Source organism: Triticum urartu, chromosome 2A (genome assembly GCF_056163025.1).
Source record: "Triticum urartu cultivar PI428250 chromosome 2A, HENAU_Tu73, whole genome shotgun sequence".
Lineage (NCBI taxonomy): Eukaryota > Viridiplantae > Streptophyta > Magnoliopsida > Poales > Poaceae > Triticum > Triticum urartu.
In genome coordinates this window covers 99,147,434-99,174,851 of record NC_141874.1, presented here as the reverse complement: position 1 = coordinate 99,174,851, position 27,418 = coordinate 99,147,434, and the positions used below count along the sequence as shown (strand labels likewise).

Genomic DNA, 27,418 nt, shown 5'->3' with positions numbered 1-27,418 from the left:
AAAAAACATCATGAAGAAGTATTCTAAGGCCAAGTTCATCATTGACCCGAAGTCATATAAAATCAAAGCTATGCGTAGGGAAGGAAAAAAAACAAATCGATCAAATCCTTGATCAGCCAAGATTCAAAAGTCACTTCAATGCCTTTGAAGTTCATGCATCTTTTGTAGATAGATTTGGTCATACGGATTTCTCACTAGAAGCTTGTGGGACATTAGTACGCGGAAGATGAAACTAGACATATAACGATAAGAGAGGTATCGATGTAACTTTTGGTTTCATCTAGGAATTTTATTGTTTGCTAGTTTTAGTTCCCTCTATCTGTATACATTTGCTTATATTCCGCAAAATCGCATTTTTTTAAATATTAAGGGAAAGATCATTGTTGCTTTAAAAGGGAACCTCAGTTCATTTTTTTTAGTGGGAAAGAATGGGCCGTTCTACTCTTTTAGGGGCCAATGGACTACAGTTGGCAAGCCCAAGCCCAAGCTTTCACCGCAAAACAAAAAAGTATAAGCCCAAACTGGCCTATAACCCAACTACTCGAGACCGGCGACTCTGCAAGTGGTTCTCTCCTCTGTCTGATCCCTCTCGCCCGCCACCGGCCCCGATCTCGGCGATGCCGCCTCTCACGACCCCCAAGTCCGGCGACGCCCTCTTCGCCAGCGTCGAGCGCGTAGTAAGCTTCCAAACCACAGCCCCCCCCCCCCCCCCCCCCCCCCCGGGCCGCCCGTACATCTGCACCCCGCGCTGATCTGGTTGTGTTGTTCTGCAGAACGCCGAGCTCTTCACGCTCACGTACGGCGCCATCGTGCGGCAGCTGCTCACGGATCTCGAAGAGGTCGAGGAGGTCAACAAGCAGCTCGATCAGATGTACGCCCGTTTTCTTACTTCATCTGCCTCTAAGTTTCTAGGCAAATTGGGGAACTGCTGATGTCTGATGGTGTCCATTTGAGGGATCAGATCTAGAAGTGGGAATCTGGGAATTTGCTGTTATTTTACCTAGGGATCACGTGTGAGGGTTTAACAGTGAGCTAGCTGCAATATCCTGAGAATGAGAATCCAAATAGATGTAGCTATGCACTTCTCACCCTAATAATTGACTAATGTTTGTGTAGTCTGTGTGTGAACAGAAGATTGTGTTAATTTAGTGATCTTGTATCAACTTCTCAATTGAAGAGATTTACACAACCCGGATTATATACAACTCCTGGTGTTGTCATTGTTGGTGTGGCAACAGATCATTTACGTTCCATTGTTCAATGGGCGAAGGAGATATGTCCAATTGCTATGACTCCAGCTCTCCAAACGTGGTTCATTTTTTTGTACTGAATCAAGGAGCATGGATCTAGCACACTTAAGAATGATAACCATGCATCACTTGTAGAGGAAAGAGGGACGGCGAGACATGAAAGTGAATCACATTTGAATTATTAATATGTTTCCTACTATGGTTGCTGGTTTATAGCTTATGTGGTGAATTAACTCTCAAGGCTTGCTAGCAGTTATTACTGCGTTTGCTGTATTTTAACTTTGCTTCAGAACCTTGTTTATAACGCATCCTGCTTCAGACGCTTAAGCATCACTTAAGCGGTAAGGCGCCTGGCAGCGCCTTAAAAATATGCCCGCTTTAGGCGCTTAGGCGTCACTTAAGCGTCAGAGCGGGTGTTGCTCGCTTTAGGTCGCTTTACCACCATATAAACCATGCTTGGGAGGTGAATCACATATGAATTCTCAATATGTCTCCTACTATGGTTTAGTGAATTAATTCTCAATCTTGCTGGCGGCTATCACTAGGATTGCGCTATTTAACTTTGCTTGGGAAATCTTTCTTACGTGTTATATATCTTCTTTAATTTTCAGGGGTTACAATATTGGAACTCGGTTGGTCGATGAATTCTTAGCCAAGTCAAATGTATCAAACTGTGCTGACTTCAAGGAGACTGCTGATACTATAGCAAAGGTCCTTTGCTAAACTTCTCATTCTTTGGTTGAGATTAGCACAAAGATAATGCATGCATATATTTCAAGTTATTTACCTGTATCCATATTTTCTAGACTTGTAGGACAAAATGCTTTGAGAGGCCAGAAAGGGGGTACATAGTTTTCTTTAGTCGTTTCTTTAGCAGAAGTCGACAGTGTAGCAGTTTTTACTACTGTATAACAGTGGTTTCAATTTTTTGAGATGCAGACACTTAGCTATGTTCTGTCCATTGATAGCATTCTTTACTGCTACAGTAGCCATGCACCACTCAGGGACATTCCATGCCTTCTCTTTCTTCTGCAGATTTTGTATGTAGTGCATTAAGCTCATTTCTTTTTATATACCTCAACTTGTTCATTAATTGAAGGCCCAAGACACTACCATATTTTCAAGTTGTTCAACACTTGTTTGCTTCCTAGAACAATCAAACTCATCCCCTAGCTGGTCACCCCTTCTGCATATCTATCTTATGGCTTTATGCTCTGACAATCTCCCTTTTTTTCCTTTCCAAACCAGCTTGGGTTCAAAATGTTCCTGGGTGTGACTGCGACTGTAACCAATTGGGATGCTGAGGGTACAACTTGCAGCTTTGTATTGGAGGACAACCCACTTGTAGATTTTGTTGAACTTCCTGATACTTGCCAAGGCCTTCAGTATTGCAATGTATTGAGTGGAGTTATCAGGGGAGCACTGGAAATGGTTCGCCTTCTTTTCCTGCTATATATTTTATAATTTTCTTTTGTCAAACAGTTTAAGAATAAATAAATCTATAAAATGGAGCTGGGATCTCTGACCTCATGCTATTCGATTCTATGAAACTGGCATCAAAAGAGTAAATCAACTTGCATAATAATGCATACCATTTCCACTTGAGAATTGCATGTTCTTGATATCCAGATATATCATGCTGAATCTCTGTAACCCACTGTTGCATGGCACCACCAGTGGCGTACCTGCTACAGTATGGAGTATTATACATAACTTCTGCTAGTTGAAGTGTTTGAGTGAAACAGTCTATTACCCAGCTTATGTGATAATTATAGAATTGTGTTCCCAGAGCTGTGATCCTACCAGTTTCAGAAGTCATTTACCATTCACTGATCAAGTTTAATTGACGTGGCGGTGCAGGTTTCCATGAAGACGGAGGTTACATGGGTCCGCGACATGCTTCGTGGGGACGACGCCTACGAGATGCGGGTGAAGCTCACCAAGCAAGTCCCAGAGGAATACCCCTACAAGGATGATGATTAGTTTCATCTCAAAGGGTAGCTCTTCCGCACGGTGGCGCTTGTTTGCTTGTCTGGATATCCGTTTTGCTTTCCCTGTGGGTGTAATTCTGGTACAGCCGTCATGTTTTACATGAGGCACCTGTGCATTGTATTTTGCAGCTGCAATGTGTACCGCAGATGTATTGTAGAGATCTTATATGGCTTTCCTACTTTGGAACAGTGCCTGGAAATGAAGTGCTTTTACTCTGATTAGCTGCTAAATCTTTTTGGAATAAACTGGTCTGGAAAAGATCTTCCGGAGCTCATCGACAAAGCATTTTCGGCTATGAAGTTATACACTTTCCAGATAAAAAACTTTTGTGGCATGAAGTTCTAGATTTGTCCTATGTCAGACCTTATGAGGTTTGACAAGTGTATAGAAAAAATGTGTTTATTTTACAATATCCAATATATACTACTCCCTCTGTCCCAAAATATAAGAACGTTTTTAACACTACACTAGTGTCAAAAACGTTCTTATATTATGGGATGGAGGGAGTACCTCTGATCCATAATAAGTGTCGCGGTTTTGAGCTAATCCCAGTTCAAAACTGCCACACTTATTTTATGACAAATCTAATCTAATGAAACTGATTTGGTGTTGCAGTAGCATTCATATTTCTTCTCTCCTGCAATTTTTTTTTAAATCAGTGGTGCCAGCATATTACATTCCCTCATGAAGTCTATCAAAATAGCTAGGCGCAAAAATTCCCTTTTTTAGAAGAACGGAAACAGTATAGGCATTGATATAGACGTGCCGGCTAATCTTTCCCGCCATCCTTGGTCGACCTCCTTGAAGCCAGACGAGGCTGGGCATAGAGTTCAATGATGTCGACGGCGCCTCCTCGCCATCTCAGGCTCCCAGCCGTCTCCCCAGTTGTCATCCACCGAAATGAGCTTCTGGTATGCTGGACCACCATCTTGCTTACGCACCCTCTGCCTCGGTATTACTGTACTCGGAACTCGGAAGGTGTTCCTTGTGACTGCGGTGTCAAGATTGATTGTACAGGTTTTTTTTCTTCTGTGACTCTTGAGAATTATGGCCATGTCTGTCATGGCGCTGCTAGATGGAGGGTGTGAGAGGGCCGGCCGGGGGCTTTGGCAAGATGAAATTAATTTTCTTCTTAATTCTTACATGATTAGATTGATACATTTTCTCTTTTTATATAAAGAGGTTTACTTGACTCTCAAGTAAGGTTTACTTGACCCCTAAGTAAGCGACCCTTCTCTAATTAACCCTAAGACTAACGGGCTATACTGCCAGCCCAGGTCCATTACGTACTCTAACACTACATCCCACTTGGACATGCAGCTTGTCCTCGAGCTGCAGCCTAACCAACTTATAACCATGACTCGACGCAATACAAACCTAACACCTAAAAACAAGCCTTTTACATCTCGGCTTGTTTTATTACTCTCAACCTGAAATGGACTGGGACGCTTTATTTTGGACCCCTTAACAAAAAGTGGACATCATCCGTACGTCGGATGTGCACGTGTACAACTACCTGGATCCCATGGACACCATATGGACAAAAGGAGTGCATGTGTATGGCCACCTGGAAGTGGTCGCAAGAGCGACCAGCAGAGGCGCCCTCACGGCGGCCAGCGGAATGCAGTGATGCTACGCGGTGCGCTCCTGTCGGTGACACCCTGCCTTCTCCCCGTCGGACGACTGTTGGTCTGCAGCGCACAGGGAGGGCTTGCGATGGAGAATGACGAGGAGGGGTACGCCCCCCAACCGCCGATGTCGCGGACTTTGAGGTCGTTGCCTGCGGGGAAAAGAGCATGCCCAAGATCCCCGACGTAGCGGACGAGATCGAGGTCCTTTGCGCAGCGAAGCGCAGCTGGGAGGAGCGGCAGCTGCAGACCATGCATCTCCCGCACACGCCGACGCGCTAGGAGGCCGCGCGCTGCAGCCTGCAGCCTCACTGCCGCCGACACGTGGCGGGTAGTGATCCAAGCCGGAAGCGGTGACGGCGACGGCGGGAACTTGATCTGTTGGATGGGGATGCCCTGGGGAAGCGATAATGGCGACGACAAGAACTTGATCTGGTGGATCGGGACTCCCGCCGGCGCGGTCGATGCGGGGCCGAAACTGACCGGCGGTGGCTGCTGCAGCGGAGCACCGGGCGTGGCGGAGGCCGCCAGGAGCGGCAGCTGCCACTGTAGCCAGGGCGGTGGTGGCGGTGGATGGCAGATGCAGCGGCCCGGCGAGGACGCCCTGGGGCAGTGGCAACGGCTGCTGCGGCGGAGCGCCGGGCACGGCGGAGGCCGCCAGGAGCGGCGGCTGCCATTGCAGCCAGGGCGGGGCGGTGGATGGCAGCTACAGCGGCCCGGTGAGCGCGGCGGAGGCCGCCTGGTGTAGCGACTACCACGGCAGCACGGTGTCAGCGATGGACGGCGTAGCCGGGTGCGGCCCGTAGGACCCGACCAAGAACAGGTGGATCTCCTTGACCGCCTGGGTTAGGTCCCGCAGCTCCCCAGACATCTCCTCCGGGGTGAGGACGGCGGGGGCGGGCGAGATGGAGGATCCCGGCGCGGGCAGGAGCGGGGCAACGGTCGTGGTGGTCGACAGCAGAAGAGACGGGTTGGGCGGCGGTGAAGACATGATCAAACCGAAGCTAACTGATACCAAATTGTTATGGCGCTGCTAGAAGGAGGGCGCGAGAGGGCCGGCTGGGGGGGGGGGGTCTTTTGCCCATGACCGGGCAAGAAGGAAGGGATTTCCTTTTTAATTCTTACTTGATTAGATTGATATATCTCCTCTTTTTATATAGAGAGGTTTACTTGACTCCCAAGTAAGGTTTACTTGACCCCTAAGCAAGCGACAATTCTTTAATTAACCCTAATGACTCTCAAGTAACACAGGTAGTAACATCACACATATTTAGATAAAATAAATGATGTGGCAAGCAATAAATGAAAAAAAAGAGACATGTGGTAACATAGGTAGTTACTAGTAGTATGAGTAACATCACACGTATCAAGGCAAGATGCTATAGCCTAATAAATGAAGTGTTGCATGTTACCACACATATGTTACTCCTCACTATAGAGGTAGTAACATAGAGTAGTAACATGAGGCATGCTACTACTCTATGTTACTACCCATTGTGGCTAGTCTTACCCGGGGAGACAATTTTAGCAAACATTAGGGAAAAAATACAATACTGCTGCTGATTAACAGCCGGCTGCAACACACGTTCCTAAGCATGTTGTGAGAGAGTGAGGTGGGTCATGTATCTAAAAACTAGCACATATTTATATGCAACTATTATATCTGCCGGCTATAAGCTTGACTATAGATAATGTGGCAAGACCATATAGCCAGCAACTGGCTAAACTATTAACCATGCTCTTATCATGTATGTAGATCGGAATAGGCATATTATACTGCAATTCATGTGTGATATAACACCCATGATCAATCATGTAACAACAGACACAAAACTGGATTTGCAGCCACGGTTGGAAAAGCGCAACAAGACACGCATATGCGTGTTGGACAAACTTCCACTGCAAAATGAAAAAAAAGAATGGCAGTTTTTTCAGAAATGTATATACTCCAAGCAAAAGCAAAATGCTGAGACATTTCATATGAGAAGATTAAGCCATAAGAGACAACCATATGATTATTTCCAAAGATAAGTTATCATGCCCAGCAGCATACATCATTGTGATCGTATGCTTCAACATGAACTGTATCTTATACTAACGTCACATAATCTGGAGCCGTTATGCTAACATCAAGTGTGTTTATGCCTTTGTTGTCCATCAAAAGGGATAGAGCCGACGAATCTAGTTTCACTGTAACAAGTCACTTATGTGTACAAATCTGGAAATAAGTACATTAATAAAACTTCATAGAGATCTGTAACACCCGATATGCGACCATTGTTGAGGAAATCGTTAACTGGTAACTGCTCGGTTGGCTGGCGAGTAAGGGATTAATAGGCTAATCGGCAAGTTAATCGGCAATTTAATCAATTAATCGGATGATTTATCAGTTTATCGGCTACTTGATGACCCTACGAGTAGGGATTAATCGGCAAGTTAACTGGTTAATCGGATGAATTCTTGAACAGGGTATGCGACTATATTCCACATGTGTCGAGACACGACTTAGGGGCATAAGCGCATACTAGACCGTCGTAGGATGGTTATAGCTTCGCACATATCATTTACTGAAGATATGAGAGTACGAGATATAGGTTTACATTCACCACATGTCTACAACATGTAATTAAAACATTCATACATTCATCAAATGAAGACAGGGTCTGGCTACGGACGAAAACAAACGAGAAGAGACCACCCATGCTACAAATCCTGAGATCTATCCGACCAAGACACGACTAGTGGTCGTCCGGAAATGAGACGTACGTACGCCCACGATCCTCGGCATACTTCCACTGGAGCTCTGGGCGCTTCACCTGTGTTTGTCTCAGAGGTATCTGCAGCTGTGTTTATAGTAATCTGTGAGGCACAGGGACTCAACAATCTCATTACCCACAGTTTCAAAACTAACAAAGCTTATGGGAGTGGCATGGTTAAGTGGTGAGGGTGCAACAAACACTAAGCATGTATACGTGGCTAACTTACGAGTACAAGAATAAGACAAGTGAATACGCATGTCGGTCGAAAATTAACATGATCAAAGAGTGATCTTGGACTACTTATGTTTCAAACATAACTTCACCGTATTCTCTTCCCGAATTTTATCAAAAAGAGACGATCATGGTTACACACGCAGTTGGTGTATTTTAATTGGATTTAGTGTCAAGTTTTCTACAACCGAATATTATAAATCTCCAAGTCCCATAACCGCGAGCACGGCTCTCGAAAAGATTAAACCCTGCAGGGGTATCCCAACTTAGTCCATTATAAATTCTCATGGTCCGCGGAGGAAAAACCTTCATCTCGAGATAACCCGATAAAGCTCGAAGTCCCGGTGCACAAGACATTTCGAGAATGATAAAACAAAACCAGCAAGACCGTCCGATGTATCGAAAAATCCTGATAGGAGTCGCACGTATCTCGTTCTCAGGGGACACAGGATGGGCCATACGTCGGGTTAGCCGAGACACTGGTTGCCCAGAGGGCGCCGGACATCGCCTAGTTTGGACCAACACTCATGAGGAGCATTAGCGCGGGTTGTAGATTAAGACTCCTTGGGCTAATTACTCCCTATACAAATTTTAGTTGTTATTAGGCAAATGTTAAAACCAAAGTTGGGTCTTGCTGAAAGAGTTTTATTCAAAGTGAACTGTCAAGGGGGGCCCATAAACCCCGGACGTGTAAGGAACGTGAAAGTGCAACTAATCCCGGGTGGTTTTGATAATTCATAACAACATATATCTCTATGTCTATTCAAAATAAACATTTCAGAATGTTCAGTGATTGGCATGGCAAGGACTAGAGATATGTGGACCCCTCAAAATGCTAAGGAAATGGATTGGCAAAAAGCTAAAGACTCTTCATTTTGTTGAAGTGATCCAAGATCACATTGAGTCCATAGAAAAGTCAATACTATTAAAAGGGGTGAGGTGTTGCTTAATGATCTTGTTGCTCAAGTGCTTAATGATATTGCTCCAAAACCCTGCTACTTCTTGAACTTGCGTTGATTTTCCCTTAAAGAGGAAAGGGTGATGCAACAAAGTAGAGATAAGTATTTCCTTTATTTTTGAGAACCAAAGTATCAATCTAGTAGGAGATACACGGAAGTCTCCAATATATGCATCTGCACAAACAATTAAACACTTGCACCCAACGCGATAAAGGGGTCGCTACTGCAGGATGCTACTAACGCGACACAACGATCAGAGACCCTTTGACAAAACTGTGTGCAATGCATTAATCGCAAACGGTGATGTAATAAAACCGTTAAAAAAGATGCAAAACGTTTGCGATAGCGGATACATCAAACACGGTTTAGATTTTAGTTGCGTGCGTGATGCTAGGCATACGGTTTATCCATACGAACTTCTTGCGATTAGACAGAACAACAGAAACGGGCAACCATATCAATGTGTGTGCGGTATACGACATGCAGTTCGCTCTGCTGAAGTGTTTGCTATTAGGGAAAGAAACAAAATGGTCAGCCAGATCAAGATGTGTGTGATATACGGCATACGGTTCACTCGAATGAACTATTTTCGATAAGGGAAGAGAACATAAACGGTTCAACTTAACAAGATGTGTGTGATACGTGGCAAACAGGTCTGTAATCGGAAATGTGTTGAAAGACTGACAACAACACAGACGGTTCCTGTTAACAAGCCGCGTGTCTTATGAGCAAACGATTGCTGGTATACAATTGTCAGTGATTGATGAAATCATCACCGACGGGTTCCATCGTTTAGTCCGTGTGTGATGTGATTTGCTCTGTCTACAGAGTATCAATATATACACTTAAAAAGACAGCATTGCATAACCAAATTAAGCATAAAATTACACAAGTGACTACACACATAACATTTCCACACATGCATACTAAACAAGGAGAAACGAGGATCTAATCATCTACTTGTTACGACGACACTTGCCATTGCTCTGCTTCCGTCTGGATCCCTGGCCGTTTTGGGGAAGGAGGAACTTCCTCATGTGAATGATCCGCATGTACATCTCGTAGCTCGTGTACGCCTCCTTGGCCGCGTACACGACGTGAGCTATGTCGAGTTTCTCCATCCAGGCCGAGTGCTAGGCACGCTTGTCCTTGTTGCAGAAATCCTTCATGTCTTTATAGTAGGGATCAATGATGGCCTCGGTGAGGTGAACCAGTGAGTCCTTCTCATGCTCGTTGCTACCCTAGATCTTGCATTGGCTCTGAATGTCGATAAGATTCTGGCGGGCGATGCCTGAATTCTTGAGCACCTTTACATCGTTGGTGATGTCCACCGTAGCGAACATGTAGTGGGGGATGTTGACAAACCTGGCGAAACGCTCGTAAGGCCTTGTGGCCAGGCAGTAGTGGTAGACGAGGACGTGATTACGCATGCATATCTAGGCGATGACGACCTTGGGACGAGACCCGACACGAGCGCGGGTGTACTCGAGGTCGAACCCGACCACCTTGTACTTCTCCTCAGTAAGCAACAACTCCATAATGTGGATGGAGTGCTCCACCAAGACCGGGTTGTTGGTGTACACCACCAAGAGCTCCATGAACCTTCTGTGGGTGTCCACCATGGCATGTATGGTGAACTGCTGCTCGTCATCGGCATCCGCTCGGAGCGCCATTGGAGCAGCGCAGGATACCCTCTAAGAATTTATCATGGTGGGTGTGCTTCTTGCAATGGTGGGGGCGATCGAAAGTTGAAGAGACACAAGAGTTAAATGGTCACTATAATAAATGGGGGTCGGCCGGCCTGTAATCGTCACGTCTTGTCACAGCATTCATAGCGGAGGATTCGAGTGCACGCTTGAGAACACCGCACGCTTTTCGTTTGACCACGCATGGGCTCGAAGAGGCGCCAAATGTGTCATTGGTGAGCTTGTTCCCGCGCAACCGCGCAGTTTACCGCGCAAGCTTCCCGCCCGGCTAGTTTGGTCATGCGTAGGCTAGAAGAGGGACAAATCGTGGTCATTTATTGTCAAAAAACTTTATAAAAACGAAGTGTGTGAAATGACTTCGGTCATAATACTACTGCAGGATGCTGCTAACGCGACACTACGGTCAGAGACACTTCGACGAAACTGTGTGCGATACAATAATCGCAAGCGATGATGTAAAAAACCGTCAAAAAAGGTGCAAAACTTTTGCGATGACGGATGCATCAAACACGGTTCAGATTTCGTTGCGTGTGCGATGTAGGGCATACGGTTCAGTTTAATGAACTGTTTACGATGAGGCAGAAGAACAGAAACGGCAGCCCGATGAAGGTGTGCGCGATATACGGCATACGCTTCACTCGGATGAACAATTTATGATTAGGCGGAACAAAAAAAATGTTCAGCCAAATCAAGATGTGTGCGATAGAGGGCAAAAAGTTCACTCGGATGAACTGTTTGCGTTGAGCCAAGATAATAGAAACCGTTTAATATAACAAGATGTGTGTGATACGCGGCAAAAAGGTCTGCAATAAAAAATGTGTGTGTAGACCAATAATAATACAGGCAATTGCTGCTAATAAGATGTGTGTGTTATGCATTGGAATTGCATACAGTAGGATGCAGGCAAGGAGGCTAAAAGGAATAATGTCAGAGTCGAAAGGGACGAACAGGAGGGCTGTGAGACAGAGGACAGAGGAGAAGAAATATAGTGTGCACGTAATAGTGGCGTCAATGTAGTAGGATCATCGAAACAAAAAACTTGCAACACCAACATCGTGTGGAACTGCATGATGAAGTTGTCGGTCAAAGGAAATTCCAAACGGTCGATCGTAGGCGACGAATCTGACAAAATTCGTCTGAAACAACTTCAAACATGAACACAAAATAAAACATTTACGGCCAACGAAACTACGAACTGATTGCCTGAATGGAACTGTAACATCGATGTGCATCTTTTTTGTGTGAAGCTTATCTCGAATCCAAGCACCATTGTGTAGATTAGAGAGAAGAAGGAAGAAAGGAGATTAGGCATGAGGTTAGTGGAGGAGGAAGAAGAAGCATGTAAAGAACTCGCATCCCTCACGTCTCCTCTCGTGCAAGGGGCTCACCCACATGCTCTCGTTGTGGCTCCGCTTGGCCTGACTCGCAAGAAACTGCAGATCTGAGCGTAGCTCACGGACCTGGCTCGGAGGCGCTTTAAACGTCGTTCGGTGCAGGGACAATAGGAGACGCGGGCAACCAAATAGGCCGGTTTCTTCCCCGCGGGCCTGGTTGGCCCAAATGCGGGCAACCAAACACGTCCTTGGGAAGATCCGATAAGTTACATTTTATCCTTTTGTTTTTCTTGATTCTTTTTTCCTTTTTCCCATTTTTTGTTTTTTGCCTTTTTTCTTACTTATATGATGAAATCATTTCAAATTCGTGGACTCTTTTCAAATCGATGATTTTTTTCATTTTTTGATGAACTTTTCTAAAATTTGATGAACTTTTATCAAATTCGATGAAATTTGAAAAATGTTCACATATTTGAATTTTTTTCATCGGATTTGAAAGAAGTTCCCAAAATTTGAAAATCAAGTCCTCGGATTTGAAAAAGTTTGAAAAAAATTCAACACATTTGAAAAAATTTCATCGATTTTGAAAAAAACTTCATCAAACTTGAAAAAAAAATCATCAAATTAGGAAAAACTTCGTCCTATTTTGAAAAAATTAATCAATTTTGTGAAAAATTTCATAGATTTGTTTATAAAAATCGCAAAAGTTGGAAATCATCGATTTAAAAAAATAATTTTTTAAAAGAACAAAAAAAGAAAATCGAAATAAAAATCACCCTTGAAATGACCACGAACTGGGAAAAAAACCAGTTTGGGAAGAAGCTTCCCAGTTCCCAAAACCAGAGGATTCCCGCGACCGAAGAGAAGAAATAAAAAAACAAATTATGAATCGCTTGATGTTAGATGAGGTAGTGATTATCGTCATTGGAGATGAAGGAATTCATCGCCAGTTTGACTCCGGCAGCCGATTTTTTAATATATTTTTACAGAATAAACAAAACATAATGGGCTGGCCCAGCTCACCAGCGGGAGGGTGTGCATGCTCCATGCACCCGTTTGCGAACCGGCGTTTAAGAGTATCTCCAACAGACGCACAAAAACTGCTTCGCGTGCTAAAATTCAAATTTTTTGAACGCCAAACAACTCCAGCAGAAGCTATAAAATAGTGCATGCGCAAAAAGGATTGGACACGCGCTAAAAGACATTATCAGAAGCTGCAAAATTGGGGTACCGGATTGTGCGCGCTTCATAATTTGCACTACGGTGTCTTTTTGGGCGTGTGTTTTTGGACATCTGCTAAATCAATATTTAATCCGACGCATTAAAAATGCTACAATGACACACTACAACTATTTTAGCGCGTGAAACTTTTATGCGCCTGTTGAAGATCTGAAAGCAAAAGAAAGCAAAAACAGAGGAAGGCGCCGACAGATTGGAAGAGCGTGCTCCCAGCCACTCCACCTAACTAGCATTGTTTGTAGTGGAACAACCCACATCGAAAATAACTTAGCACAAGGTATGCTGTGTCAAACCGGAATTAGTTACTGTAGTGAACAACTTTTTGAACATACGATTACGCAAAAAAGTAATTCTGAAAACAAACAATTGAGAACTTTTTTTAAAAATCCTGAACAAATATGGAAGCGTGAACAATTTTTTAAAGCACAAACTTTTTTTGAATCTTGAGAACAAATTTTGAAATATAGAACAATTTTGAAAAATCCTGAACAAATTAGGAAGCGCGAACATTTTATGAAATCCGCTACATTTTCTGCATTTCGAAAGTTTTGAACTTTTTTGTGTAACGAGAACAATTTTTGAATTTTGAGAACATTTTTTCGATAACTGAACATTTTAGAAAAATACAATTTTTTTGAATATTTTGAATTTCTTTTGAAGAAAAAGAAAAGGAAAAATAAAGAAAACATAAATAATCAGGAACATTTTTCGAAAATGTGAACAAAATTTTGAAAATGTGAACACTATTTCAGAAATAATAACAAATTTTGACAAAAAGAACATTTTTGAAAATTCTGAACCATATATGATCTTTTTGAAAAGCTTAAAAAGAAAAAGGGAAAATATTTAAAAAGAAGAAGAAAGAACAGAATAGGACTGTGAAGAAAAAACAGAAAGAACTAGTAGAAGGAACAAAAGTTTTTTGGAATTTCCGCAAATTGGTTTTAAGTTTTGTCGTCTCTTTTAGTTTCTTTAAGTTTAGCATTATTTATTTTATGCATCCACGAGCCAGTCGGTGTGGCTACCGCGGCGTGTACCTCTACAGGAGGTTGTCGCTTCGATCCCTAGTGGGATCTTTTTTTGCGTTTTTTTAATCTCGCAAAGCGGCGACTATTTGCTGCAGTAAGCGGCGAATAGGGAATTCCATGATCCGAGCCCCAAATACTCCCTCCGTTCCAAATTACTCGTCGCAGAAATGGATGTATCTAGCATTAAAATGCATCTAGATACATCTATTCCCATAACAAATAATTCGGAATGGAGGAAGTAGTAGATAGGATCCGCTTGCTTCCTCAGCTCGACTGGTTTCGTTTCGTTCGTTAATGGGCTGGGGCCGAGAAAAAATCTTAATGGACAACCCACAAGGACCACCGGTTACCGGGAACTTGCTAGGGTTTCGTCCATTTATTATAATTATAAGCCAACGATCCCTTCGCTACTTTGGACGTGTTCGGTAGCCCTCCAACTCCATACCCCGTCAACTCCGGGTGTGGAGCTGCCCCGAACGGTCTAACTCTTGGTTTTGAAGAAGAGAAGCCAGCTAAACTTGTAGTGTAAAATCTGAGGAGTCGTGGAGTTGGGAAACCCGAGCTCCTTGAAAACTTGGAAGCGGGAGTTAAGAAAAATTACTGCCTCCTGCCACCGCCAAGTAACCCGTACCGTTTCGATCCCTCGTCTCCATTCCCCTCCACTAGTGCACCTCGTCCGCCCGTGGCCGCCCCCACAACCGCCACTCGCCTTCCCCCGCCGTGATTGAACTGGCACGTGGGGATACAGAGCGCAGTCTTCCGCCGTCCAGCCACTCCACCTTGAGCAAGATCGCCACCGCCCATCGTTCACCTCCTCCGCCTCGAGCTCGAGCCAGAGATGCTCCTCCTTCCCTCGGCCCGTCGACGCCTACCAGTTGTGCCTCCTCGGTGAAACAACATGCTGCCTGGACCGCCGGACGAGTGGCCGCTGGAACGCCGGGGCCAGAGCGCCGCACTGACCATCTCTTCTGCGCGAGGAGGGAATTGTAATCTCATTTTGATTCCTAGAGGGGTTTCTGATAATGTTCTGGTTATTTTTTTTATAATTTTTTGAGTAATAGTTATTTATTTTCTATTGGTACAGACAATACCAACTCATCCCGACCGGGCCTAGTCCAGGCCTCCGTTCTCAGCTTGAAAGTCCAGGGCTAGTCGAGCCACATTCTAGCCTAATGGGCTAGAATGTACTCCCGAACGTATCCTGACTCCAGAATTTTAAACGAGAATCTAGGCTGAGGAGTTGAGGATTTTAGGTCTGTCTCCCACCGCCGCCGCCCGCCTCCTACCATTGTCTCCCAACACAATCAATTGCTAAAACCGCTCCGTTGGTGAGTCGCCCTCGATTCAGATCTGGATACTTGGATTTGTCGGGTTGATTTGCTGTATGATGTTGGTTGTGCTTGATTGATTTACATCTGATTACAGGGATCAAGGGCCAACGGCAACGCCGAATCTAAGGAATCAGATGTACGAGTACGAGTAATAATCCAGGAAAAAAGTCAGACCATGTCCGCCCGGTTACAAGAAGGCGACGAGCAAAGGGGCACAAGGATGCCAAAGCGTGGCCGTGAGCGACTTTACCTTGTCTTTGATGACTGGTGCCATGGATACAGCATCCGCATGGTAAACTTGTTGAAGCATACTGCTGGCTCAGGCCATCCAGCCCCGGTGCATTTTTCCCAGCCTTTCTGCCGCATAATGGCGCCTCTCGTGTCGTACTTCACGTCAGCCTTTGGCGCCAAGATTTTGGCGGTGTTTTCCAGAGATCCCGAAGCTGACTCTGAGAGGTACTTCCCAATGTTGGACGTTCGCTCGCAGTGCGTCACCTTTGCCCCTGGGCAGTTATGTCCTATTCCTCCCATATACTACCTCCCTGTCGGCAACGAGTTATTCTGTCTGAGCTTCTGCTCCTTCGAGATGCTCTGCTCGGAGGTGCTCTCCCCCCGGTTGCAGGATCAGTCTTGCAGCATGGGTTGGTCATGGAAACAGCTCTCTGAGAAACCGCCATTCTATGTTGATCACGTCACCTCCTACTCTTTGCATCCTGAGGAACGGACCTTCCTCTTCAGCACCAAGACTGGCGCAGCCGAGGCCACCTACACCTTTGACACCCAGAAACGTTCATGGAAACTCCTTGGCAATTGGAAGCTGCCCTTTGCTGGCTGCGCTCACTTTGACCCGGGCCTCAACTGCTTTGTCGGGCTCTCCAAAGAACCGGACACCCTTGGCCAAATTTACAGCTGCCAAGTGCCCATCTATGACACTGATGATGGTCTGTGCCCTCCCCCTGTAGTGAAGCTCTGCAAGGAGAATCTGTTAAGTGAGCGCCCAGGTGATATGCATGTTGGTGCTACCCTTGTCTACATGGGAGGCAAGAGCGAATTCTGCCTCGTACAGTGTGTCAGCCCTGATCAGGACCGAATGGATGAGGACGACGTTGCTCATGGTGCGCAGCTACCCGGTCGTCGTCGCTTCTATCGTCTCACCACATTCTCTCTCAGCTTCAACAAGGATAAAGAACTGACAACTGGCAATACCCGTCGGCTGCAGTACTACAAAGTGCCTAAAGAAGCCACGAAGCCGTTCCTTCAAGATCCGGTGGCATTTTGGATGTAGAATGCTCAATTGTGTCATGAGTCACTTCCTATGTTTATATTTTCACTGAATTACTATAACTCTATTGCCTTGTATTACTATGTTTTAATAATGTGTGCACGTCTGATTTGGTAAGTGTATTCCCTTTTGTTTGCAACAAGAAATAAGATTATGAAATGACACCTTTCGTTTTCCTGTAAGTGGCTTCAGTTGCAAACGTTTAATCTGTTTTTGTTGCACCGTCATTCAGCCTGTCACCTGACCCTGGCATAGATATGCATTTAATCTGTTTTTGTTGTACCGTCATTTATCCTGCCACCTGACCCTGGCATAGAAATGCATTTAATCTGTTTTTGTTGCACCGTCATTTTACTATCTGATCTAGTGGTGGGAGATTTTTTTTTTTTGAGTCCATTCTGTGGTGGGAGATGTTTACCGTTGTAGGAAGGGCAGGCGGCCCAAAATCATACCGGCCATTGGAACTTTCGGAGTTGGTGTGCAGATGTGACCTGGATAGGATAACGATGCCCATTCGCTTTCATTTCTCTCTTCGATACACCATAAGGAACTAATTAGCAAAGGGCAATAAAAACAACAACAGTGGAAAAACACAGTGCTTTAGTCTACTTAGTCCTGGGAGACATCACTAGTTGATCCATGAAAGGTTTTCAAGAGATGAAAAGTCACAGCAGCTCTTCTTCGACAGTGGCGTCATACAAGATACAGCTGTCCAGAAACAAGTAATATGATCAAACAGCAACGTTTCTTGCTTTGAGAAGAAAAAGTAACGATGGGAAGTACGTATGTCAGACCGGGCATACCTGAACCATCAGCGTGCATCGCCGCCATGGGCATAAAAGTCAGTAAGTTAGCAGCCTCTTCTCCCACCGATTCCTGGAAATAGATAGAATGGATATAACAAAAGCTGTAATAGTAGACCAACTTGTTGTCCTCTGCACATACTTCAGACAGCAGCAACAATCAGATAGATAGGGCATCCACTAACTGATGTAGACATGCAGTGACACACTCTTTTGCCTAGGCTCAACAATTCCACTGATTGATTATCCTTGTGCATGTATTCGTACCTTGAATCAGAAGAGAAATCTGAATGCTTTACGTAATCCACTTTATTCTTTCTGCTTTTGGAACTATTTGATGGAAACATTGTCGCTACTGTATGATAGCAACCGGTGAAGAGATTTAAGCATGAGCATGCTTTGGAGTAGTATGCTAAACCCTGAGAGACTACTACATTTAGATGCCTGGCCTATGTGTCACCTGATCTACTTGCCGCGTCTGTGGTGAACAAGCTTCAGAATCATGGTAAAACTGATGTTTTAAAGGATCATTTGTTACTTCCGATAGTTACCGGAAGGGCTGCTGACTTTTCCCTCAAAATCCAATATGCATAGCTCCATATTTTCTTTGCAAACATCAACATCTGGAGTTCTGGACGTCAAACTTGGACTGGAGTGTTGCTGTTTCTTCCGAATACTATAAGAAAAAAAAAACACTTTGGGTGTCACATAAAAGAACTTCAGACTAGTAGATTGGGAATTGCAATTGCCCGCGGCACAAGTACAGAAGTAAGAAGTCTGTTTGCGCTGGAATTCTGGAAATCACCTGAGTTGAAAAGTATCATTTTGTTTCTGATTTATCATGCCAACAGCTGTACATTACAGTAATAGAGTACTTGGTGAAGTCATGAAAACAATCCTGGTAATTACCAAAGAAAATCTGCATTAGAACAGATTAGGTTGCTAACGGAGCAAAAAGGATTCAAGGGTACTCAGCAATCCAGGAAAAATATGCCCCGCAACAAAACAGGACTGCATAATGAAGACATTCAGCATGTCATATAAAGCCTGATTGCAGTCAAAGAAAATGATGTGCGAAGTTCTAACATTAAATAAATTAGCACAGTCTCTGTTTATTCAGTTATAATTACATAATAACTAGTAGCAAAAAGGTGCATAAGACTGTAGGCAAAATGCAGTAATGCACTAATGACTACAGAAGAAGTACAATGCACTAACTATTATCCAATTCACCTTTTACTCGCCTGTATCCACAGATATGGAATTGTTTCCTATGAAGAAAATCTTCTAAGAGCTTGCTGAAGACAGTAGATGTTTCTCTGACATGACATACTCTCCCCCAAGCTCAACATTATCTGCTCAAATACAGTTCATGCCTCTCTTATGAATCCGTGTCTACTCTAGAAGTCAATAGATGCGCTCCCCAGAAACTTGCTCATGTCAAGTCCATGTCTTAAGGAGAAGCCATGGACCTCTTTTGCATGCCTGAATAATTTTAGGCCAGAAAGACTCGGAAGTATACTTGTCATGGTATTAGAGTTTGGTTTTAACCTTGAAGCAACCATTTCAGTAAACAAACTGACACTCACATGATACATTCCGTTCTTCGAATACCCCAAGAGACAACATCCTTGAAATCGACGGAATGGAACAGATGATTAGCCATCTCCAGACAGCCACACTTGCAGTACATATCAACGAGAGCATTGGAAACACAGTTATCATCAGCAACTCCACATCTTACGTACTGCGCATCCATGCAACGCCGTTCCAGCTCGTAATTAACTCTTTCACCCTGCCAAATGCTAGGATGACAGTGGCGATGATCACCGAATCAGCCAAGAATCCTTCCCATCTCATCCCCTCGAACAAACTCATCGCATCGAGCCAATCTCCTGCATGCACGGCTCCTCCGATCATAGCGGTCCACGCTGCCACATCCCTTTCCTGCATGCTCTCGAACACACTCCTCGCCTCGCCCAAGCACCCACACTTGGCAAACATGTCCACGAGCGTGCACTGCACAAACACATTGGGCGTCGCATAGCCACGGCACGGGCAACGCCTGCCTGCACTCCACAGTCCACATGCTCTCTTATCATCCGGCCCTGCTCAACCGCTCGGAGTCTGAGCGCGGCACACGCCTTGATGCCGGGTGGGTACGTGAAACCATCCGCCGCAGCCGAATCATCTTTGACCATCGCCCCGCACGTCTCCAGCGCCTCGGAGAACCGGCCTGGGTAGACGAGGCCCTTGATCACGGCGTTCCACGCGAAGGAGTTCCTCCTGGGCATTCCATCGAGCACGCCTGCGTGTGCTCGATCTGCCCGAGCCTAGTATACACGTGCACCAGCTGAGCGGAGAGGACCGCGCCGTGGCGGTGGCCGCCGACGAGCACAGCGGCGTGCAGCCGGAGGAGCAGCGACGCGTGTGAGACGGGCGAGGCGTCTGCGTGAGAGCCGCGGCGATGTGCGGCGGAAGGGGAAGCGGGAGCCTTAGCTGGCAAAGGAGGAGGAGGGAACCGTGGCCTCGGTTTGAGACCGTGCGTGACGGCGAGAAGAGCATCGACGGGAGCCTCCGGCACCGCGTGGTCTCAGCCCAGAAGCAAGTCGCTCCAAAAGTTTCAACCCAAGTTTCAATCAAGCGCGGAGCCTCATTACCTGACGAGAAAAAATCACTCATGCTCTTTTGGTACCTAATTTTAATGTACCCCAAATACGGTCCCTCAACTGGATTCACATACAATACAAAACATGGTTCTGTGTATGTATTTTGTTGAACTGGCATGACTGACGATAACTGTGTGGAGAGCGTGGCATCATATTTTGCAAAAGAATCTCTGCATGCAAGGGCCCACCTGTCAATACGCCACATAGTTGCTAGTCATAGTTTAGGCGTTTCTATTTTATATACTTTGTCAGAGACATCCTGGCTCTTTCGCCACATTTAGAAAATCAAATGCATAATAATATCTGAAAAAACTTCTCCATCTTATCTGTTGTCTCCTGGAAGCTACCATAATGCTTAATTGAGTTTTCAGCCATTTTGAAATGTGTAGAAGGTTTCTCTCTTCGATATCGCTCATCTGTAATAACAACAGTGATCATAACTAATTTTGAATCAAGAACAAATGTGGATAAGATACCAGCTTATTGCATCCATTGGAATACAAATCAATCAAATAGAAAACTATAAGAACCAACTTTCTTTCAAGCCATGAAACATTTGGGAGTGAGACATGAGTAACATACCGATCAAAATTATGCCTCCGTAGTCAAATTTATGCCGAATACATCGACCTAGAAAACTAGTTATAGTAATTAGCCATTTTAAACATCTTAATTACAACAAATGATCTTCAACAAATAAAGTATCATACCTGCAGCTTGATTGAGAGCACGAAATGCTTGGTGACAGTACCATTCACTCCCACTCAAAAGATTTTTGATGATTTATAGGAATCGTTATATTTCTTTCTCAGCTTTCTTGGACATCATTTCTGATCCATGAATTAACGTCAGATATAAACACAACAAAAGGAACTGCACGTATTTCTGGAAGAAGAAAAAAGGTACTTACATACGGAGTATTTGGGAGCGGAATGACAACAATGACCTAATGTCTTTTTTTAGTAGAAAAAATCCCATTAACCAACTGGTGCAGCAACGTGGCTAATGACCAAATATCTTAGTCAAGATAAATTGCTGGGTATCAAAAGCATACAGTTGCATGCAGCCACAGCATGTCACCTAGGGTTCTCCTATCCTCCGGCGGGCCGCCGCCGCCGAGAGTTTCCCACCGCGGTTGAAGAGCGCCGCCAGGCGCGCCTTGTTCCTTGACCGGCCTTCCACGGGGCGGATCAAGTTCTCTTCTGTTTCAACGCAGACAAACCCTAGAGGTGATGTGAGAGACCGATTGTAAGTCATGGAGACACAGGACGATGCAAGCAGATCGAGGGGCAAGAGCTCGGAAGATCCTAGCAGACTCGTGGAGAGGCTACACCTTGAAGAGGATGAGCTTGATAACCTGGTTTGGGAAGAAGTTGAGGAACCGGAAGAAAAGCCCAAGTGGTTGGTGTTGACTAGGGTTTTGACAGAGAAATCTTTTGGCCAAGGGGCCTTGATAGCAGATATGAAGGCGACATGGAATCCCGCCAGAGAGGTTGTGTGGTGCAGAATTGACCCAAATTTGTTCTCTGTTCAGTTCAATTGTTTGGCCGACTGGAACAAAGCAATCCATCAAGGTCCCTGTGACTTTAAAGGAATGGCGCTGATAATAGCAGAATATGATGGGTTCAAGAACCCTAAAACGGTGAAACTTGACAAGGTCGAGACATGGTGTCAGATCCATAAGCTCCGTCACATGGTTCTAAAAAGGGAGCAATTTGTCAAAAACATGGCAGCAAGAGCTGGGCAGGTGACAGAATGACAGTTCTTCAGATCGTTCTTCCAAATGGATTTGTTGGTGAGCTCATCAGAGCTAGAGTTAAGCTAGATGTCAATAAGAAATTGACCAGATTTATCGGTATCACAAAGGCAGGAGAGACTAAATTTTATCAAGTAAAGTTTGAAAAGTTGTCGGTATTTTGCTACATGTGTGGCTTGTTGGGTCACCGGCATGAAGAGTGCGGCACCGGGGAACACGATGCCGAGAAGATGGAATGGGGACCTTTTATTATGGCCCAAAAGAGAGGACGTGGTGGAAGAGGACGCGGTTCAGGTGGCGGCAATGACCGGGGGTGGCCGAGGTGATTTTGATGCAGATCCTAGCGGTAACTTTGGTAGAGGGCGAGGAGCCGGTAGAGCGGGTACACAATATGAAAAGTGGACATACAATGCAGCTTTTAATCCAGAGGGGGATCCAGAGACAGTTGTGTTGGGGAACGTTGCATGGAAAACAAAAAAATTCTACGCACATGCAAGATCTATCCATGGAGATGCATAGCAATGTCAGGGGAGAGTTTGTCTACGTAACCTCGTAGATCGTAAGTGGAAGCATTTGACAACGCGGTTGATGTAGTCGACCTTTCTTCGTGATCCAACCGATCGAGTACCGAATGAACGACACCTCCGCGTTTAGCACACGTTCAGCTCGGTGCCGTCCTCCGCCTTCTTGATCCAGCAAGACGACGAGGTAGTGGATGAGTTCCGGCAGCACGACGGCATGGTGACGGTGATGGTGAAGTGATCTCCATGGGGCTTCGCCTAAGCACTATGAAAATATGACCGAGGTTGTAAACGGTGGAGGGGGGCGCCGCACATGGCTAAGGGATTGTTGTGCTTCTGCTATGCGCTCCCCTCCCACATATATATAGTGAAGAAAATATGCCCTAGAGGCAACAGTAAAGTTGTTGTTTTATATTTCCTTATTCATGATAAATGTTTATTATTCATGCTAGAATTGTATTGATCGGAAACCTAAATGCATGTGTGAATACATAGACAAACACTGTGTCCCTAGTGAGCCTCTACTTGACAAGCTCGTTGATCAAAGATGGTTAAGGTTTCCTAACCATGGACATGAGTTGTCATTTGATAATGGGATCACATCATTAGGATAATGATATGATGGACAAGACCCATCCGTTAACTTAGCAAATTGATCCTTTAGTTTTATTGCTAATGCTTTTTTCATGTCAAATACATATTCCTTCGACTATGAGATTATGCAACTCCCGAATACCGGAGGAATGCCTTGTGTGCTATCAAATGTCACAACGTAACTGGGTGATTATAAAGATTCTCTACATGTATCTCCAAAGGTGTTTGTTGAGTTGGCATAGATCGAGATTAGGATTTGTCACTCCGAGTATCGGAGAGGTATCTCTGGGCCCTCTTGGTAATACACATCATATGAAGCCTTGCAAGAAAGTGACTAAAGAGTTAGTTGCAGGATGATGTATTACGGAAGGAGTAAAGAGACTTGCCGGTAACGAGATTGAACTAGGTATGAAGATACCGACGATCGAATCTCGGGCAAGTAACATACCGATGGACAAAGGGAATTACGTATGTTGTCATAACGGTTCGACCGATAAAGATCTTGGTAGAATATGTAGGAGCCAATATGGACATCCAGGTTCCGCTATTGGTTATTAACCGGAGAGGTGTGTCGGTCATGTCTACATAGTTCTCGAACCCGTAGGGTCCGCACGCTTAACGTTCGACGACAATATTATATTATATGAGTTATGTGATTTGGTGACGAACATGACAAGGAGTCTCGAAATGGTCGAGACGTAAAGATTGATATATATGATGATGGTATTTGGACACCGGAAGCATTCCGGAAGGTATCGGGTATTTATCGGAGTACCGAAGGGATTACCGGACAACCCCGGGGGAATATATGGGCCATATGGGCCATGAGTGGGGAGCACACCAGCCCACAAAGGGTGGCGCCCCCCACTATGATAGGAGGCCGATTGGGAGAAGGAAAAGAGGGGTTTCGCCCTCTTCCTTCTCTCTTCCCCGTTCCCTTTTCTCTCCAGTGTTTTATGGAAGGGGGGCGCCACTTGGGGAAACCCCAAGTAGGATTCGGATCCTACTTGGGGCGCACACTGGCTGCCTCCTCTCTCCCTCCCACCTATATATATGTGAGGGGGGCGCCCCTAGCACAGCCCAGACAATTGCCTAGCCATGTGCGGTGCCCCCCTCCACCGTTTACTACCTTGGTCATATTTTCGTAGTGCTTAGACGAAGCCCTGCGGAGATTACTTCACCATCACCATCGCCATGCCGTCGTGCTGACGGAACTCATCTACTACCTCGACATCTTGCTGGATCAAGAAGGCGAGAGATGTCATCGAGCTGAACGTGTGTAGAACTCGGAGGTGCCGTACGTTCGGTACTCGATCGGTGGAGCGCGAAGAAAGTTCGACTACATCAACCGCGTTGTGAAACGCTTCCACTTACGGTCTACGAGGGTATGTAGACATGCTCTCCCCCTAGTTGATATGCATCTCCATGGATAGATCATTGCGTGTGCGTAGAATTTTTTTTGTTTTCCATGCAACGATTCCCAACAGTGGCATCATGAGCCAGGTCTATGTGTAGATAATATGCACAAGTAGAGCAGAAAGAGTTGTGGGCGGTGATAGTCATACTTCTTACCACCAACGTCTTACTTTGATTCCGCAGTATTGTGGGATGAAGCGGCCCGGACCAACCTTACATGTCCACGTACATGAGACCGGTTCCACCGACAGACATGCAACTAGTTTTGCATAAAGGTGGCTAGCAGGTGTCTGTTTCTCCTACTTTAGTTGAATCGAATTTGACTACGGTCGGTCCTTGAAGAAGGTTAAAACAACAAACTTGACAAAACACCGTTGCGGTTTTGTGCGTAGGTAAGAACGGTTATTGCTAGAAGCCCATATCAACCACGTAAAACTTGCAACAACAAAGTAGAGAACGTCTAACTTGTTTTTGCAGGGTATGTTGTGATGTGATATGGTCAAGACATGATGTGATGTGATATACGTTGTTGTATGAGATGATCATGTTTTGTAAAAGTTATCGGCAACCAGCAGGAGCCTTATGGTTGTCTCTTTATTGTATGAAATGCATACGCCATGTAATTGCTTTACTTTATCACTATGCATTAGCGATAGTTGTAGAAGCAATAGTTGGCGAGACGACCACGACGCAACGATGGAGATCAAGGTGTCAAGTCGGTGACTACGGAGATCATGATGATGCTCTGGCGATGGAGATCAAAAGCACAAGATGATGATGGCCATATCATGTCACATATTTTGATTGCATGTGATGTTTATCGTTATGCACCTTATTTTGCTTAGTAGTAGCATTATAAGATGATCCCTTATCTAAATTTCAAGGTATAAGTGTTCTCTCTGAGTATGCACCGTTGCGACAGTTCGTTGCGTTGAGACACCACGTGATGATCTGGTGTGATAGACTCTACGTTCACATACAATGGGTGCAAGACAGTTTTACACATGTGGAATACTCGGGTTAAACTTGACGAGCCTAGCATGTACAGACATGGCCTCGGAACACTGGAGACCGAAAGTTCTAACGTGAATCGTATAGTAGATATGATCAACATAGAGATGTTCACCATTGATGACTACCCCATCTCACGTGATGATCGGACATGGGTTAGTTGATTTGGATCACTATCATTTAGATGACTTGAGGGATGTCTATCTAAGTGGGAGTTCTTAAGTAATTTGATTAATTGAACTTAAATTATCATGAACTTAGTCCTAATAGTATTTGCATATCTATGTTGTAGATCAATGGGCCATGCTACCGTTCCCCTAAATTTTAATGCGTTCCTAGAGAAAGCTAAGTAGAAATATAATGTAGCAACTACATGGACTGGGTCCGTAACTTGAGGATTATCCTCATTGCTGCACAGAAGAATTATGTCCTTAATGCACCGCTAGGTGAAAGGCCTGCTGTAGGGGCAGATGCAAATGTTTTGAACGTCTGGCAAGCTCAATCTGATGACTACTCAATAGTATAGTGTGCCATGCTTTACGGCTTAGAATCGAAACTTCAAAGATGTTTTGAACGTCATGGAGTATATGAGATGTTCCAGGAGTTGAAGTTAATATTTCAAGCAAATGCCCGAGTTGAGACATATGAAGTCTCCAACAAGTTCTATAGCTGCAAGATGGAGGAGAACAGTTCTGCCAGTGAACACATACTCAAAATGTCTGGGTATCATAATCACTTGACTCAGTTGGGAGTTAATCTTCCAGATGATAGTGTTATTGAAAGAGTTCTTCAATCACTACCACCAAGCTACAAAGGCTTCATGATGAACTATAACATGCAAGGGATGGAGAAGACAATTCCCGAGCTCTTCGCAATGCTCAAAGCTGCGGAGGTAGATATGAAGAAGGAGCATCAAGTGTTGATGGTTAACAAGACCACTAGTTTCAAGAAAAATGGCAAGGGAAAGAAGGGGAACTTCAAGAAGAATGGAAAGCAAGTTGCCACTCCCAGGAAGAAGCCCAAAGCTGGACCCAAGACTGAAACTGAGTGCTTATACTGCAAAGGGACTGGTCACTTGAAGCGGAACTGCCCCAAGTATTTGGCTGATAAGAAGGATGGCAAAGTGAACAAAGGTATATTTGATATACATGTTATTGATGTGTACCTTACTAATACTCGTAGTAGAACCTGGGTATTTGATACTGGTTTGGTTGCTCATATTTGTAACTCGAAACAGGAGCTACGGATTAAACGAAGATTCGGATTAAACGAAGATTGGCTAAGGATGAGGTGACGATGCACGTCGGAAATGGTTCCAAGGTCGATGTGATCGACGTCGGCACGCTACCTCTACATCTACCTTCGGGATTAGATTTATATCTAAATAATTGTTATTTGGTGCCAACGTTGAGCATGAACATTATATCCGGATCTTATTTAGTGCGAGACGGTTATTCATTTAAATCATAGAATAATGGTTGTTCTATTTATATGAGTAATATCTTTTATGGTCATGCACCCTTGAAGAAAGGTCTATTTCTGTTGAATCTCGATTGTGGTGATACACATATTCATAATATTGATGCCAAAAGATGCAAAGTTCACAATGATAGTGCAACATATTTTATTTTCATCAAGATAACAGGATATATCTTCTTTTCATCAAGATAAGCATATTTCAAAGTATCAGGTTATTGTTTAAGCTCAAACACGGGATCACACTTGGGTGGAGGAGGATCACTGCTACCTCTTGAGCATGCGCTGGTTTTCCCTTGAAGAGGAAAGGTGATGCCGCAAAGTAGCGTAAGTATTTCCCTTAGTTTTTGAGAACCAGGGTATCAATCCAATAGGAGACTACACGCAAGTCACCTAGTACCTGCACAAACAATCAAGAACCTCGCAACCAACG

The 27,418-nt window shown here is 44.6% G+C and overlaps 2 protein-coding genes and 1 pseudogene across 2 annotated transcripts; 2 read left to right on the top strand and 1 right to left on the bottom strand.

Annotated features, from left to right (window-relative positions):
* The first annotated feature begins 518 nt into the window (after positions 1-518).
* On the top strand, positions 519-3,463 carry LOC125536018 (uncharacterized). Its single transcript, XM_048699098.2, has 5 exons — positions 519-677; positions 774-871; positions 1,862-1,961; positions 2,499-2,681; positions 3,111-3,463. Exons 1-5 carry the CDS (start codon positions 618-620, stop codon positions 3,231-3,233), a joined length of 564 nt encoding a protein of 187 aa, XP_048555055.1. The 5' UTR covers positions 519-617; the 3' UTR covers positions 3,234-3,463.
* A 12,105-nt stretch (positions 3,464-15,568) lies between these two features.
* On the top strand, positions 15,569-16,836 carry LOC147984074 (uncharacterized). Its single transcript, XM_087539676.1, has one exon. The coding sequence runs from the start codon at positions 15,633-15,635 to the stop codon at positions 16,740-16,742; it is 1,110 nt and encodes a 369-aa protein (XP_087395802.1). The 5' UTR covers positions 15,569-15,632; the 3' UTR covers positions 16,743-16,836.
* Positions 16,837-18,912: 2,076 nt separating this feature from the next.
* On the bottom strand, positions 18,913-20,107 carry LOC125535200 (pentatricopeptide repeat-containing protein At5g27110-like; annotated as a pseudogene).
* Positions 20,108-27,418: the final 7,311 nt, after the last annotated feature.